The 15,452-nt window shown below is 35.3% G+C and overlaps 1 protein-coding gene across 1 annotated transcript in view; it reads left to right on the plus strand.

Annotated features, from left to right (window-relative positions):
* Positions 1-15,452, plus strand: part of Cep290 (centrosomal protein 290) — a 106,805-nt gene that overhangs the window by 61,261 nt on the left and 30,092 nt on the right. Inside the window, exons 31-40 of the mRNA XM_029558973.1 lie at positions 760-924; positions 1,769-1,876; positions 2,111-2,245; positions 3,505-3,771; positions 4,354-4,461; positions 5,046-5,245; positions 6,718-6,931; positions 9,735-9,872; positions 12,786-13,007; positions 13,310-13,432. Of these exons, the coding sequence (XP_029414833.1) occupies positions 760-924; positions 1,769-1,876; positions 2,111-2,245; positions 3,505-3,771; positions 4,354-4,461; positions 5,046-5,245; positions 6,718-6,931; positions 9,735-9,872; positions 12,786-13,007; positions 13,310-13,432 (1,680 nt within the window). The remainder of the gene's footprint in view (positions 1-759; positions 925-1,768; positions 1,877-2,110; positions 2,246-3,504; positions 3,772-4,353; positions 4,462-5,045; positions 5,246-6,717; positions 6,932-9,734; positions 9,873-12,785; positions 13,008-13,309; positions 13,433-15,452) is intronic.

The following is a 15,452-nucleotide window of genomic DNA, read 5'->3' on the forward strand; positions in this document are numbered from 1 at the left end:
ATATTTGTTGTGTACAGTTACACATTTTATAGAGTCCCACATTTATTTTTTAGTGATTAATTTATACCCTCATTTAGGAAGAATTAAATGGAAAATAATTATCTTGCAGCAAAATTTTATTTTCTATGCTAGACATATTTAGAATTTCTTTTTTTTTAAAATTTCATTTCTGGGAAAAATTTTTTTAATAATTTATTCTGTGACAGTATCATACATGTGTGTAATAGATTCTGTTCATACTTATCTTTCCATGTTTGTGTCTTCCTTCCTCACCACAAGCCCCCCACTCACTTCTTCCCACCAAGTCCCTGTCCCACTTTTGTATCTTTTTTGTTTTGTTTTTGTTTTCACTTTGTGACCAACTGGCTACTTGAATGTGTATGGATATGAGTTTATCCACTGGAGCCTGCATAACTAACTGGTGGCTACATTACAAAAGACTCAGGTAGAATTTCTGTTTTTGAAAGTAGTATCAATGTTTTGGTACCATGGTTACAGTAAGTACTCAATAAATGATAGTAAATGAAAAACTGAAAGCAAATATAATAACTTTATCCATTTGAATGTGTTTTGAAGAATATTTTATTGTAATATTTGTTATAATTTTAGGAAAGTCTAGAAATCCTAAATAACTTTGACATATGTCTTGGCTAAGGGGTAATATTTTGTATCCTGTTGTATTATAGTTTGTCGGTTTTAATTAAAATAAAATGATCAGTTACATAGCATTTATACCTACATATAATTTACAAATCTTAGGTAATCAATTGGCATACGAAGATAGAAGAACTCCGTCTTCAAGAACTTAAACTAAATAGAGAGCTAGTCAAGGATAAAGAAGAAATCAAATATTTGAATAATATCATATCTGAGTATGAGCATACAATCAGCAGTCTGGAAGAAGAAATTGTTCAGCAGAACAAGGTTTCATCTTCTGTTTATTTCTGTGCTTTAGGTTAAGATTTTAAATATGGGAGCATTGCATGCTTGACTATTACTGTAATTGCATAATGCTGTTATTAATGCATAACTAAATAATCTTTCCTGTGTTTAAACTCTGAAAGTACAAATTTACTTAGTTATTTTGGTATTGCTTATTTATTTCTGCAATCAAGTTTCTGTTCAGTGTCACTAATGGTTTAGAACACAGGCTGGACTAGAAAAATTTGATGTTTGGAGCCAGATGATATTCCTAAAAACTATGCTTCCTGAGATTTTGTTCTGTCTGCTTTGACTTTTTTGCATTCTGGGTACTTATGTTTATACTTTCACTGCTTTAAGATCTTCATGCACATGTCTTTATTAACTATGAACCCTCACAGGTAATATTGAATAGTAATTCAGTCCTACCGTCAAGAGACCCTACACAGGGATTTCTTATTTTCATTTTCGAAATACTGTTTGTTATCCTCTGACATCTTATACATTTGTTTGCTATTGCTTGTTTCTCCTTTCCTGGAATGTAAGTTCCTAGGTGACAAGGGCTTAGTTTTTGTTTATTGCTGTGCTTGCAGTGCCCTGAATAGTGCTTGACAAAGGTATGTCATTAGATATGTTTGGATGGAAGAATGGATATATGATGGTATTGAAATTCTGACTTCCTACCCTGCTACTTCTGTGATCTTAAGCAAGTGTTTTTTTTCCATAAAATGAGAATGATAGTAGGGAGGCCAAAGAGTTACTATGAAGATTAAGCAAGGAAATATCTATGCTGCTAATATGCTCAGTTTCACTCTGTATGTGCCTAACAGAAATTGCCTTTTTTCAGTTTCATGAAGAAAGACAAATGGCTTGGGATCAAAGAGAAGTTGAACTGGAACGTCAGCTAGACATGTTTGACCATCAGCAAAATGAAATACTAAGTGCAGCTCAAAAGGTATAAATGGCTAATCTTTTTGCTACACAGTAGCATGGCCTAACTTTAAGAGACAGAAAAGTGTCTGAATCAGATATATTTTTAGCTGTAAGGTATCTGATTTATGTGAATTGCCACTAAGTTCCTGGGCTTAAATATAAGTGAAGTTTAATCTATGTTTTGTCATACATTTGAAAACAATATTGTTTTTTCAGAACTACATTGCTCTTCTTAAAACATCTTATTTCTTAATAGTTTGAAGAGGCTACAGGATCAGTGCCAGATCCCAGTTTGCCCCTTCCAAATCAACTTGAGATTGCTCTAAGAAAAATTAAGGAGAATGTTCGAACAATTCTAAAAACACAAACAACTTGCAAATCACTACAAGAGGTAATTAGCAGAATTTGCATTTTCATTTGTGTATTATTGGGTGTGTTTCTGGAATTTTCTAAATAATATTTACTAATGGTAATAAAGTATAAAATGATGAATCTGTTGCTACGCTCTCCCCTTTTCTATTCTATACTATTTCTAGTAGCTGAAAATGAACAACCAATATAGCTACTTTGAATTCACCATGCATTGACTATGTTACTCTGGGGCCTAAGCAGGCAAAAGGCATTTAATTATAGCTTGATGAACAATCTATTACCATCCCTTATATGCTGCTCTCATTCTCCTTTCTTTTTATCATTTGTTTTACAAAGTATATTCTATACCCTGTGAATTGGTTTTTATATCCTTTATGACTGGTTATATGTGAAAATAAACTGGAAGTTACTTAAATAACAAATTTGATTAACAGGTAGTCAAATCAGTTTATTTAAAGTATTCATAAAATAATGTAAGATGAATATTATTTTTATTTTAGTTTCCCATGCTGGGCGTGGTGGTGCACACCTTTAATCCCAGCACTTGGGAGGCAGAGGCGGGTGGACCTCTGTGAGTTCAAGACCAGCCTGGTCTACAGAGTGAGTTCCAGGACAGCTGGGGCTACAGAGACACCCTGTCTCAAAAAGACCAAAAAAAAAAAAAAAATTCTAAATACATTTTAAAATAATTTCTTGTATAAAATTATGCCCTTTAAATCAATTCAGGACACTTAAGTGTAAGATTTTTGGCTTGTGTAAATTGTTACAGATTTACTAGTTGTAAATTATCTGTCTTAAACCAAGTAAAAACCAATAACTTTTTTCTACTTTGGTATTATAAACTACATATTATAAAACAATGATTCATAGACCTTGGCCACTGAAATCCTAGCTCTTTTCTTGGCTAATTTCTATGGAGATTAGTCTTAGTGCTAGTGGTCTGAAATAAAAGGAATAATTTATTACGTTTTCTTTCTAAATGTAGTACCACCACTCAGTTGTAGTTCCAGACTTCAAGATCTAAATAAAATTAATTAATTAAATTTCATTTTCAACCTAACGGTGAAGTTTTTAACATGTGATATTCTTAGACGTAAATGAGACATGCAAATAAATAACTGTGTTGTCACATAAAAATATAATCAATGTAGTATTGTCAGATGGCTATTATAAATGTGTGAAGAAAAGAGAAACTGCTTTTCTGCTTATTAGTAGTCTAACTCAACTTCATATGAAACATGTTAAAGGAATATATAATTTATTGTACTTTTACCATAGAAGCTAAAAGAAAAAGAATCTGCTTTACGGTTGGCAGAGCAAAATATTCTGTCAAGAGACAAAGTAATCAATGAACTGCGGCTTCGATTACCTGCCACTGCAGAACGAGAAAAACTTATAGCTGAGCTAGGCAGAAATGAAATGGATACCAAATCTCAACATATGATGAAAATTGCCCATCAGACTATCTCAGACATGCAAGCAAGGTTAAATCAAAAGGAAGACATTTTGAAGAAATACCAGCATCTTCTAGAAAAAGCGAGAGAGGTTTGTTATCATATTTTGTCATACGATTTCATTTACCATGTTTATCGGTCAGATGCCAAATATTTTGTTCTACGCTGGTCGTTCATTTATTCTTGCAGATAACTCTATTTAGGAACTCTTGCTTTCACAGTATTAGAATACTGATTGCTCAGTAAAACTGGCGATTTATGTGTGTGTATCTTTCTCTTGTGGACTAACCAAACCAGGATTGTCTGTTACGGTGAATCTGCATGATTTAGAAAATATCATCTGAGTTTATGAGAAAGGATAGAAGCAATAAGTTAAAAATGAAAGCTGATATAGTGATAATCAGTGGAATTTTAATTTGCCTGAACTGTGGGAGTGCTATCATTTAAAAATATTTGTAGAAGCAAGTTAAAGGTGATGGATGCATGTTATTCTAATATTAAGAATAAACATGAGTTTTTTCTTACATGCATACAGAAATGTAAAATGGTCTAAATACATACATGTGCAGGGATTATGCCTTTCCTATGTTGAGGTTTTAGAAGATTAAAGATAATTTAGGATCTTTACAAGTGAATCATTTTTAACCATAATATTCAATTTTCTATACAATAGGAGCAAAGAGAAATTGTTAAGAAACATGAAGAAGACCTTCATGTTCTTCATCATAAATTAGAACTACAGGCTGATAGTTCGCTCAATAAATTCAAACAGACAGCTCAGGTAAGATTCTGAGAGCTTTGTTCTGTTATTTATTGATTTTTTGATACTATGTATTTTAAATTTTACCTCTCTTCATGTCTCACAGAATTCACCTTACCTTTTTGTTGCCAAAGTAATCTTGTAAAAACCAGCTTTCATTGTTCTTTTTCTTAAATCCAAATCCTTCTGTAATTTCTCATTACTCTCAAAACTCATGTTCATATTCCTTTGTCATGGAAAGGAAAAAAAAGCCTCCTATGATCTGACTCTAATCTTTTCAAATTCTATTCATTATGAATTTATCTATATCTGTTTTCCATCTAAATTAACCTCATACTTACCTCTTTTGATCATTCTTTTCTATATATGTGAAATGACCTTTCTTCTCTTAACATGCAACATTAGGATCTTTGAGCCTTACCTTATTAACATAATCCTCCACTGCATCTAGATACTAAGCACTGGAAGTGGCACGAGCTCTGTCTCTAGATCCTACCTTCTTTAATCCTTTTTTTTCCAGTCATTTGAGAAGCCAAATTAAAATTATGGAGTAAGTAATGGCATCAGTTCTATTTGCCCATGGCTAATACATTCATATTTCATAGGATTTAATAAAACAATCTCCTGTCCCAGTACCTACCAACAAACATTTTATTCGTCTGGCTGAGATGGAACAGACAGTGGCAGAACAAGATGACTCTCTGTCCTCACTTTTGATCAAACTCAAGAAAGTATCAAAAGATTTAGAGAGACAAAAAGAAATCACTGAGTTAAAAGTCAAAGAATTTGAAAATATCAAATTACGGTAAGTCTTAGAAATGTATTTTTAAAATAAGTAGATGGTATTTTGCTGTAATAATGAAGATAAGTGTATTTGCTGTGTCAGCCACTTCCTAAGACCCTTATGTGTATTACCTCATTTTATCCTCAGGAATGCATCGGACACGCTGTATAATAGAAACAAGACCTTAGGAAAGCTCAGAAGCATGACTGGGTGGAAGTGGGAAAATCAGTTTGAATCTAGTCAGTCTGACTGAAAAGAAAATTTATTTTCTTCTCTAGAATCTTCTTTTTAACCACTTCCTACTATAATTGAAATTGGCAGTATTTTCTTGGGTTTCTTCAGAGTGGATATCTACAAAAGTAAACTGAAAATTGTAAAATCATGTAGAAATAAAGACTTTTTGTTCACACACCTGAGATTATGTGGTACCAGATAGAGGTTCAGCAAATGTTTGCTAAATAAGAAAAGTCATTTGCTTTTTAGAAACTACAATGACAGATGTTCAAATCATTCTATATATTAGCGATTGTAACCATTATTCAGCCAACTCTTTAGAAAATGGATTTTTTTTTTTACTTATTTTTATGTGTATGAGTATATTGCCTATAAGTATAGATGTGCGATACCTGCAGAGGTCAGAAGAGGATGTTGGATCCCCTGGAACTGGCATTATGAACAGTTGTTAGCTGCCATGTGGGTGCTGGTAACTGAACCTGGGTCCTCTGCAAGAGCAGCCAGTGGTCTTAATTGCTAAGCCATCTCTCTATCCTCTACAACATAGATTTTAAACCTAAAATAAGTTTGTGGTTATTCAGTTTCCAGTCAGTGTAGAACTCTTTCTGGGTCATAGTTTGGATCTGAAGAAAATAAGAATGTTGCCTTACTTACAATTCTATTCTGCTTCTGATGCTCTAGTAGACCCATGAAAGTTTACTCACAGGCCCAAGATACCTCTGACAAATTTATTACATATCTGTGACTATGTAAGTATTCACAGATACTTGCCATTTTTTTTTCTTGAAGAGAATTAGCTATAGCATATGGTATGGTTTTATGTTTCTCTCATTCTTTTAATTATATAGGACAATTCATTTTTTGTATAGTAATCTTATGTCATGTTTTATATTATTAAATGGTGCTGTTTATAATTGTTTTCTTTCTTTCTTCATTCGTTTGTTTTTTTTTTTTTTTTAGAAAAGTCTCTCTCTGTAGCCCAGGCTGGCCTAGAAATGACTAATATGAGCTGTCCTCAAACTCAAAGTCATCTTCCAGCTTTAACATGACCCACCACACCCTACTTAAAATTACATAAGTTTTTGGTTCTAATTCTTATGTGTGGAAAATAATTGTCTTTTGAGCTAACTTGCATATATAGTTCTTTTACTACATAAAATAATTGTTGGTAACTGCTTTGTATAAAGTTTTTTTTTTTCAAATCAAGGTATTAATTGTAGCATCCAGTGTGTTAAATAACATATGCTTATTTATAAAAGGCTCCAAGAAAGTCATGCAGATGAAGTAAAAAAAGTGAAAGCAGAAGTGGAGGATTTAAGGTGTCTCCTGGCTCAAGCACAAAGGGAGTCCCAGAGTTTAAAGTCTGAACTTCAGGCTCAGAAAGAGGCAAATTCGAGAGCTCCAACAACTACAATAAGAAATCTGGTAGACCGGTTGAAGAGCCAGTTAGCACTGAAAGAGAAGCAACAAAAGGTGAGTAGTAGATAACTGCCAATGTTTAGAAAAAGTGCTGAAAATTTGTAGATTTGTTAGAGATAGTAGCATAGCTCTATTATAATAAAAAGAATGAGATTTATCTCATGCTGTTAAAAGGAATAGTTTTTTTTTCATAATTCTTAGAGGGCTTAGTAAGTACTATTTTTAAATGCAGATATAACTCAATTTATCTTTATATATGATTTATAGAGTATATGAAAGGAAAGGAAATATTTTGTTGTTGTTGTTGTTGTTGGTGGTGGTGGTGGTAGTGGTGGTGTGTGCGTGTGTTTCTTGTAATTTTGAGACGGTCTCCTTGTAGCCCAGCTGGCCAGGAATTCCCTATGTAGACCAGGCAGGCCTTGATCTCACAGAGCCTTGCCTTCCTCTGCCTCCTCCCGAGAACTCTGATTAAAAGTGTGTGCTATCATGCCCAACAGAAATGAAAATCTTAGCAATGTTTATTTTCACATTTCCCATTATAATTTTAAGATACTGACACAATTTTGAACAGTTTAGGGGATTAACAGGGAGATATGATGGTAAAGAGAGAGAAAAATTAAAGAAGAGGGTCACAGTAATTTTGTGGGTTGGTCAGTAGATTTAGTGTGGCATAATAGGTTTTTCCCCCTCTTTTAATCTCAGATTTGACATACTTAAATGATTTAGATGATGCTATATTTTCCCATCTTAACGTAAAATTTATGGGCAAATATTTTAACCGTTTGATGTAACCTTACTTGTCTACTGCCTAATTTAATAATTTTCACATGGAAGGATTTATTAAGTGAATAATGTATTTCTAATACCTAAACTTGGAAATTTAAAAATAGAATATACTTAGTTTTTATAATGTAAATTCCTTGACATAATTCAAGGTCAAAATTTTGAACTCTGAAAATCATACCACGTGCATCCCCATGCTTTGGGACCATCTGCTCCAGGCCTCAGGCTTCCCTGCTGATTAGGAGGGACCTGCACATATCATCTCTCCTTGTGTACCTGTCCCTTTGAGATTGCATGAGAGTGCCTGACTTGGCCTCAGGGACAAGTGTGCCAGTCACCACTCATCAAAGAAGCTTCTTTTGCAACAGACAGAGACTATCATAGAGTTCCAAACTGGTCACACACACACAGAGTGTCTGTGAGATGTTCAGCGCTAGGAACCTCTATATCTAAGCCCCATGGAACGTAGTGAACAAGGGGTGGAGAGAATTCTAACGCATCTTTCAACTCTCATCAGTGAAGCCTCCAGCTGCAACAGAGGGCAATGAACACAAAAGGCCATAACTGCCAAAGTGTAGAGAATAAGACACTGCAGAGTGTGGATCCCTGGATAGGACTCATATTACACTTCACCCACCCTGGGCTCAGGGACCATTGCAGAAGAGGGGCAGAAAGATTGTAAGAGCCATGGAGGAGGTGCATGGTACCATAAGGAAACAGGTCTTACAGACTCCTGGGACCTTGCTCATACAAACTTATAGCAATAGTGACAGCATGCACAAGACCCATTCAAACTCCATCAGACAAAAACAAGCATATAAGTGGGGACAGGAGGCCACAACTCTGGTGAGGAACTATTGGAAGCTGATCACTGCTGGGTGAGGGAGAGTTGATTTTCTTTAAGGGAATGACTCTAGATAGGCTGAACAGATTCCAATGAATGAACTCACACCAAGGGACAAGGCACACAAACTTGACTTGGTAGGCACTAACATATATGACAAAATGCATGAAGTTCTGTGGGCAGACTCTGGGGGGTACAGATAGGGAAGGGGATTTAAATATGATCAAGATGTATTGTATAAAATCCACAAAAATTCTTTTCATTTAGTTCCAGTAATACTTTTATTTCTTTCTTAATTTCTCTTTTGACCCATTCATCATTCAGGAGTATGTGTTCATGTATCCATGTGTTCATGTGGTGACTAGGACTTCTTCCGGTGTTGATTTTAAGCTTTATTGCATTGTGGTATAATAGAATGCATGGAAATATTTCAATCTTTTTGTATTTGTTGAGGCCTATTTTGTTTCTTAGGTTTGTTTTGTGCCGCAGTATATGGTCGATTTTGGAGAAGGTTCCATGGGGCGCTGAATAGAAAGTATGTCCTTTGGTGCTTGGGTGGAATGCTCGGTAGATATCTGTTAGATCCATGCCAGATAGGAGATACCTTCTTTTGAGTTGTTGTCCAGGGTGGCTCAAGGGACTCCCAGACAGTAATCCAGGATATTACTGGGAAAATGAACAGCAGACCTCAATCTTATCTAAAGGAATATTGACAACTGATTGCTGCTAGATGAAGAACAGCCGATCTTCCTAAAACAAAGACCTCTACATAGGCTGACTAGATTCACCAGATGGACAAGTAGTGGGGATTGGCTGGGGTGCTGACATCACAGTGACAGTAGCAGGGATAACAGAGTATAAGGGTTCTACTTGGGGGAGGGAGGCTATGGGAGGGTGCTCTCTGGGAAGTGGGTGTATAGTTGAATAAGATGTTTTGAGATGTTCTGTGTGATACACACACACACACACAATTCAACAAATTTAAAAAATGAATTATAAAAATTCAATTAAAAAAAGAAAAAAATGATTTTGAACTTTGACTCAATTTGTGAAGAATGAGTATAATTACTAAACATCCGAAAATTTTCAGTTGTTTATGATTTATATTGATTAAACACATGAAATTTTAGGAAAATAGTAGAAAGTAATAATGCTTGCTTTTTATATTTTATTTTTCCCTTATAAAATGTCAGTTTTCATCAAAAGCTTTCTGTATGTTATAATTTCTAGGCACTTAGTCGAGCACTGTTGGAACTCCGAGAAGAAATGACAGCAGCAGCTGAAGAACGTATTATTTCTGTAACTTCTCAGAAAGAGGCTAATCTCAATGTTCAACAGCTTGTTGATCGACATACTAGAGAGCTAAAGGTGAACATCAGCACATCTGTTAATTGTTCCAGAGAACTTACAGGAATTTACAATAAATCACTGATACATTAGAGTTGACTCACATAGATTCGAATAGTGAATATCTTTATATGACTCATACCTTTGGTATTCAGAAAGGCGAGAACAGTGAGTTACTCATAGAAACAGAATTAAGAAACATTTTCTTTAGATTAAAAAAAAAGTACTATCAACATTGCTAAGCATCAAGGTAGACACTGTCACTGAATTAAATCTCCAGCCCTAGGATTAAGGCTACTATTTGGAGTAATTTTATATTTACAGCAAAATTGTGGAGAAGACAGTGATTGCCAAGATGCCCCTTACTTCCATACATACATTGCTTCTTGCATCACTGGCATCCCTTACCTGTGTGACACATTTGTTGCAGTTGGTGAGCTTACATAGATTCGGAGTCACAGGAAGTTCAGACTTCTATTAGGATTATTCTTGATGTATAGTCGGTGGGTTCAAACAAATTCGTAATGCCATCTATCTACATAGAATCCTAGAGTGTTTTCACTTCCCTATGAAACTTTGGTGTTCTCCCTATTCATTCCCCACCTCTAGCATTTCTGGGGAATCATTGATTTTTTTCTTTTCCCCACTGTTTTCCCATTTCTGCCTTTTCTAGAGTGGAGTCTTGCAATACATAACCATTTTAAATTGGCCTTTTCACTTAGTAATTTGTTTCCAGCACTGAATAATATTCCATTGTCTAGATTCATCTATTTATGCCTTCATCTTCTGAGGGAAAACTTGCCACTAAGTTTTGGCAATGATGAATAAAGCTAGACTCTTTTTAATGTTTAAATTGATAGTTGAAATAGATATGTAGATTTGGTTTTATTCTTTTTGCTTTAACAGAATTTTCTGTCTAATTTTGTGTGTATATGTACATGTGGGTGTGCAGGTGATTGTGGGGAGGGTGAGTGTGCATGTAGCTGTGTGTGAGTGCATGTGGAAGTCACAGGACAACTTCTAGTATCATTTTTCAGGGGCTATCCACCTTTTTTTTCTTCTTGAGACAGACTCTGTCAATGACCAATTCTCATGAACTAGGCTAGGCTGACTAAACAGCACACTCAAGGGATCTGGCTGGCTCGGCCTCCCCAGTTCTGGGATTATAAGCTTAAATTGTCCAACATTTGTTTTCAAGATTTATTGCTTTCTAAAAGTTTATTTTATATGTATGAGTGTATTGCCTGTACATATGTGAGCACACCCATATTGTGCAATGCCCATTGAGATCAGAAAAGGGTGTTGGATCCCCTGGAACTGGATTATGGACTGTTGTTAGCTGCCATGTGGGTACTGGGACTCAAACCCAGGTCTTCTACAAGAGCAGTCAGGGCTCTTAGCCACTGAGCCATCTCTTTAACCCCAAAGATTTATTGCTTTTATTTATATGTATGTGTGTATCTGTGTGCATGTATGCCTTATGTATGTGGGTACCTGCAGAGGCCAGGGAAGGATGTTGGATCACCTGGAATTAGAACTACAGGCAGTTGTAAGTTGCTCAATATGGGTGCTGGGTACCGAACTTATGTCCTTGGGAAGAGTAGCAAGCGTTCTTAGCAACTGCTGAGCCATCTCTTCAGCCCCTTGACTTTTTAAAACATAGCTTCTGGGAATCAAACTCAGGTCTTCATGCTTACAAAGCAGGCCCTTTACCAAATGAACTATTTCCTAATCCCTATTAACTCTGAATAAGAGTAAAATATTTAGTTATTTTTTTCCCTTGAGGTAGTGTTTAAATCATACATTAATAATTATGAAGATTTTTTATCTATAGAGCTCCCAGACGCTGAAGCCTTTTCTTTTACTAAATTTTTTTTACCACCATATTTTATCTTACTTGACCATTAAGCTTGGTGATTTACTTTTTTCCAAAACATATATTTCATGACACAAATTTCTAATTTTCTTTTTTTTTTTTTACAAATTTCTTTACACAAAATTTCATATGGCATATTTTAGTGAAAAGGAAAATCTACTCTTTATTTTTTATAAATTTTATGTACTTTTGATTTATTAGAAATGTTCTTTAATATCTTAATACCATTAAACTGCCTGAGAAGTAGTTTTTTGTTAATTCAAAAAAAAAATCTCTTACTGTATTTTTCACGATTATGGTTACAGGTAATAATAAAAAAAATTCTGCAAAGTTAATAACTATATAAAAAGGAACAGGCTTTTGTTGACATATTTTTTAGTATCTTTCTCTTTGAAATTCTTCACCTTTAAATCCTTATTTTCAAAATCTTTTCCAAGATCATTGTGACTTTTTTCTAACTACACTGTAATAATACTTTTTTATTAATATCAGTAATAATCAGTATGATAATTGATTCAATAAAACATTTAATACATTTAATTGAATAAACCATTACAGGCCAAATAATAGATTTATCATTGTGCTTGTTCAGGCTAGATGAGAATCCTAGAAGTTCATGTGCACTGTCTACGCTTTCAAGCTATCCTTTCATGTCTTGTATTTATAGCATATTTGAATTCTGATATTTTGTTATGCTGATTTTATGCGTCATACCCTTTAAAACACCGCTGTACATGTTGAAAGATACTGGTTTGTTTAGTTAATTCAGCCATAATGAAACATGTATTTGATAAAATTTTGTTTCTGGGTTTTTATTGAAGATGATTTGCTTTAGAATGTTGCTTTTTATTGTTGTTCTCAAAGTAAACTTGTTTAATTTGATGTGAGCTAAAAAAAATAGGTGTAACTTACATAACATATATTTTCCTTGTGTGCTAGACTTAAAATTTAGATTGGAATTTTGTTTCTAGTAAGTATTAATAGTATAATTTCAGTTTTTCATTGCTTTATCTTTAATACTTGATGAATATTCATGAATATCACTTATCTCTTATTAGTCACAAATTGAAGATTTAAATGAAAATCTTTTAAAATTGAAAGAAGCTCTTAAAACAAGTAAAAACAAAGAAAATTCACTAACTGATAGTGTAAATGATTTAAATAATGAACTGCAAAAAAACCAAAAAGCCTATAATAAAATACTTAGAGAGAAAGATGGAATTGATCAGGAGAATGTTGAACTGAAAAGGCAAATTAAAAGATTATCCAGCGGATTACAGGTAATTTACATTTAATTCTGATGCTATGTGTGATCTATAATATATAGGCAGTTATTTTCACTCATTTCACCAAAATATTTGCTAAAATTATCTTTCTGATTTTTGATTAGCTAGTTCTTTTAGTGAGCACTGTTGTATTTACTGTCTAGAGTGGAACGTACTATAAAACACAGTAGTAGCTTCTATGATCTACTGATATTGAGTGTCTTTTAGAAAGCATGATTGACGATAGTCTCAGAAAATTTCTATATTTAGTATGTTCCAATTATTTGTAGAATGTAAACATATCTTAATTTTTTCAGAGCAAACCTGTGATAGATAATAAGCAAACTTTAATTGAAGAACTTCAAAAGAAAGTTAAAAAACTAGAAAGCCAACTGGAAAGAAATGTAGATGAACTAGACGTAAAACCGGTGAAGGAAAAGGTATGTAAAGCACACTCATTAATATGTTTAAACTCAGTGAACTGTGTCCCTGATGAACAGATAACACATTGTATTATTTAGAGAACGTCATTCATACAATAAGTGGTACTGAATTGAGTTGATAAATGTTTCTGACCAGTAGAAAGTTACAGTCCACTTGAGGAACCACCACTGCTTCCTGATCCTTTGCACCCAGAGCAACTCAGTTCCTTCTCTGGTCCCCAGGAGCACTGCTTCTGGGCCTGGCCCTGCCCTCCCCTCTGCTTCCCTGGGCCTACACGACCCACAGGCTTCTCTCCAACCCACAAGCCTCTCTCTCTGGGGTAAGTCAGTTGCACCCTCCACACCTTGACTCCTCCAGCCTCATTCACTTTCCCATCTCCCCCCCACCAGTCTCTCCTCCTAGCCTGGGTCCTGTCCCATTCCTTGTCTTGGTGCCCCAGACACCTGGGGAACCACTACTACTTCATGATCCTTTGTATCCAGACCAACTCAGTTGCTTCTCGGGTCCCCAGGGGCGCTCTGGGCCTGGCCCCACTCTCTCCTCCCTCTGCTTCCCTGGGTCTGTATGACCCACCAGCATCTTTCCTGGACATGGGGCTGACCTTTCCTTTTCCTGGTCCTTTGCAGCCAGACCAACCCAGCTCCTCAGTGCAGTCCCCAGGAGCCCTTGGGGCCTCGTCCCACCCCCATCTTCCTTTGCATCTCTGGGTAGCATGGCCACCAGCTGCCTGAGACCAGCATCTTTCCTTTGACCGGTTCCAGGGCTAGTCCAGCCCCCAAATTCCTGAGGCCAGAATCTTTCCTGGAGGGATCCAGACCTTAGGAGAAAGCCTGAGAGCATCTGATCCTCATTTGACTTGTGCCTCTGTGGGAATTCCTAAGACAAAAGCAATCTGGCCACTCCAATATAAAATCAAAAGAGAGAACTGGAAGCTTAGATGAACACGCTTTTCATGCCCAAAAAGTAAACCACAAAGGCGCATAAAGTTCACAAAGAGAAGCAGACATAAACGTGAAGGCTTGAGTGTCACACAAGAATCATAAACTACAAAAGAAATTCACATGTCAAAATCACAGAGAAAAAAAAAAAACATGAAAAACCAAAATAACATATCCCCACCAAATACCAATAGTCCTCTAGAGGAGTACAATGAGAACCCCATAGAGATAATGCAGGACATGGAACTCAAAAGAACAGTTACAAACATGATAAAAGAATTCAGTGAATTTAAAGAACACACAAACAAAGAAATCAAAGAACTGAAGGAAAATGGGGATAAATTTCTGAATGAATTCAGAAAAGTGTTAGAAATATTGAAGAATACTCAGGCTGAAATGAAGGACATTGAAACACTCAGTAAGCTAATTAGAAATGACAGGAGAAAGCCTTACCAATAGGATGAATGAAATGGAAAACAGAGTATGAAGGCTGGAAGATAAAGTGGACGAACTAGACCACTGAAGCAAAGATTATGAAAAATTGAAGAAAACACAAGAATGGAATATGCAGGAATTGTGTGACACCACAAAAAGACCAAACCTATGAATCATAGGCATACAGGAAGGAGAAGAATCCCAAGATAATGGCATGGACCAGATCTTTAGCAGAATCGTGGAAGAAAATTTCCCAAAATTAAAGACATGCCCATACAATTACAAGAAGCATATAGAACACCAAACAGACAGGACCAGAAAAGAAACTCTCCATGGCACATCATAGTAAAAACACTAAGTGTACAGAACAAAGAGAAAATTCTGAAAGCTGCAAAAGAGAAACAACATGTCACTTATAAAGGAAAACCCATCAGGATTACAGCTGACTTTTAGTGCAAACTATGAAAGCCAGAAGAGCCTGATCCAAAGCATTCCCAGTTTTAAATGACTACAGATGCCAACCCAGATTACTATACCCAGCCAAAATGTCTACTATAGACAACGGGGAAAGAAAAATCTTCCATGACATAAGTAGGCTGAAGGAATTCATGTCCACAAAACCAACCCTTCAGAGAGTTCTGGA

Source organism: Nannospalax galili, unplaced genomic scaffold, assembly GCF_000622305.1.
Source record: "Nannospalax galili isolate Female #2095 unplaced genomic scaffold, S.galili_v1.0 scaffold191, whole genome shotgun sequence".
Taxonomy (NCBI): Eukaryota; Metazoa; Chordata; class Mammalia; order Rodentia; family Spalacidae; genus Nannospalax; species Nannospalax galili.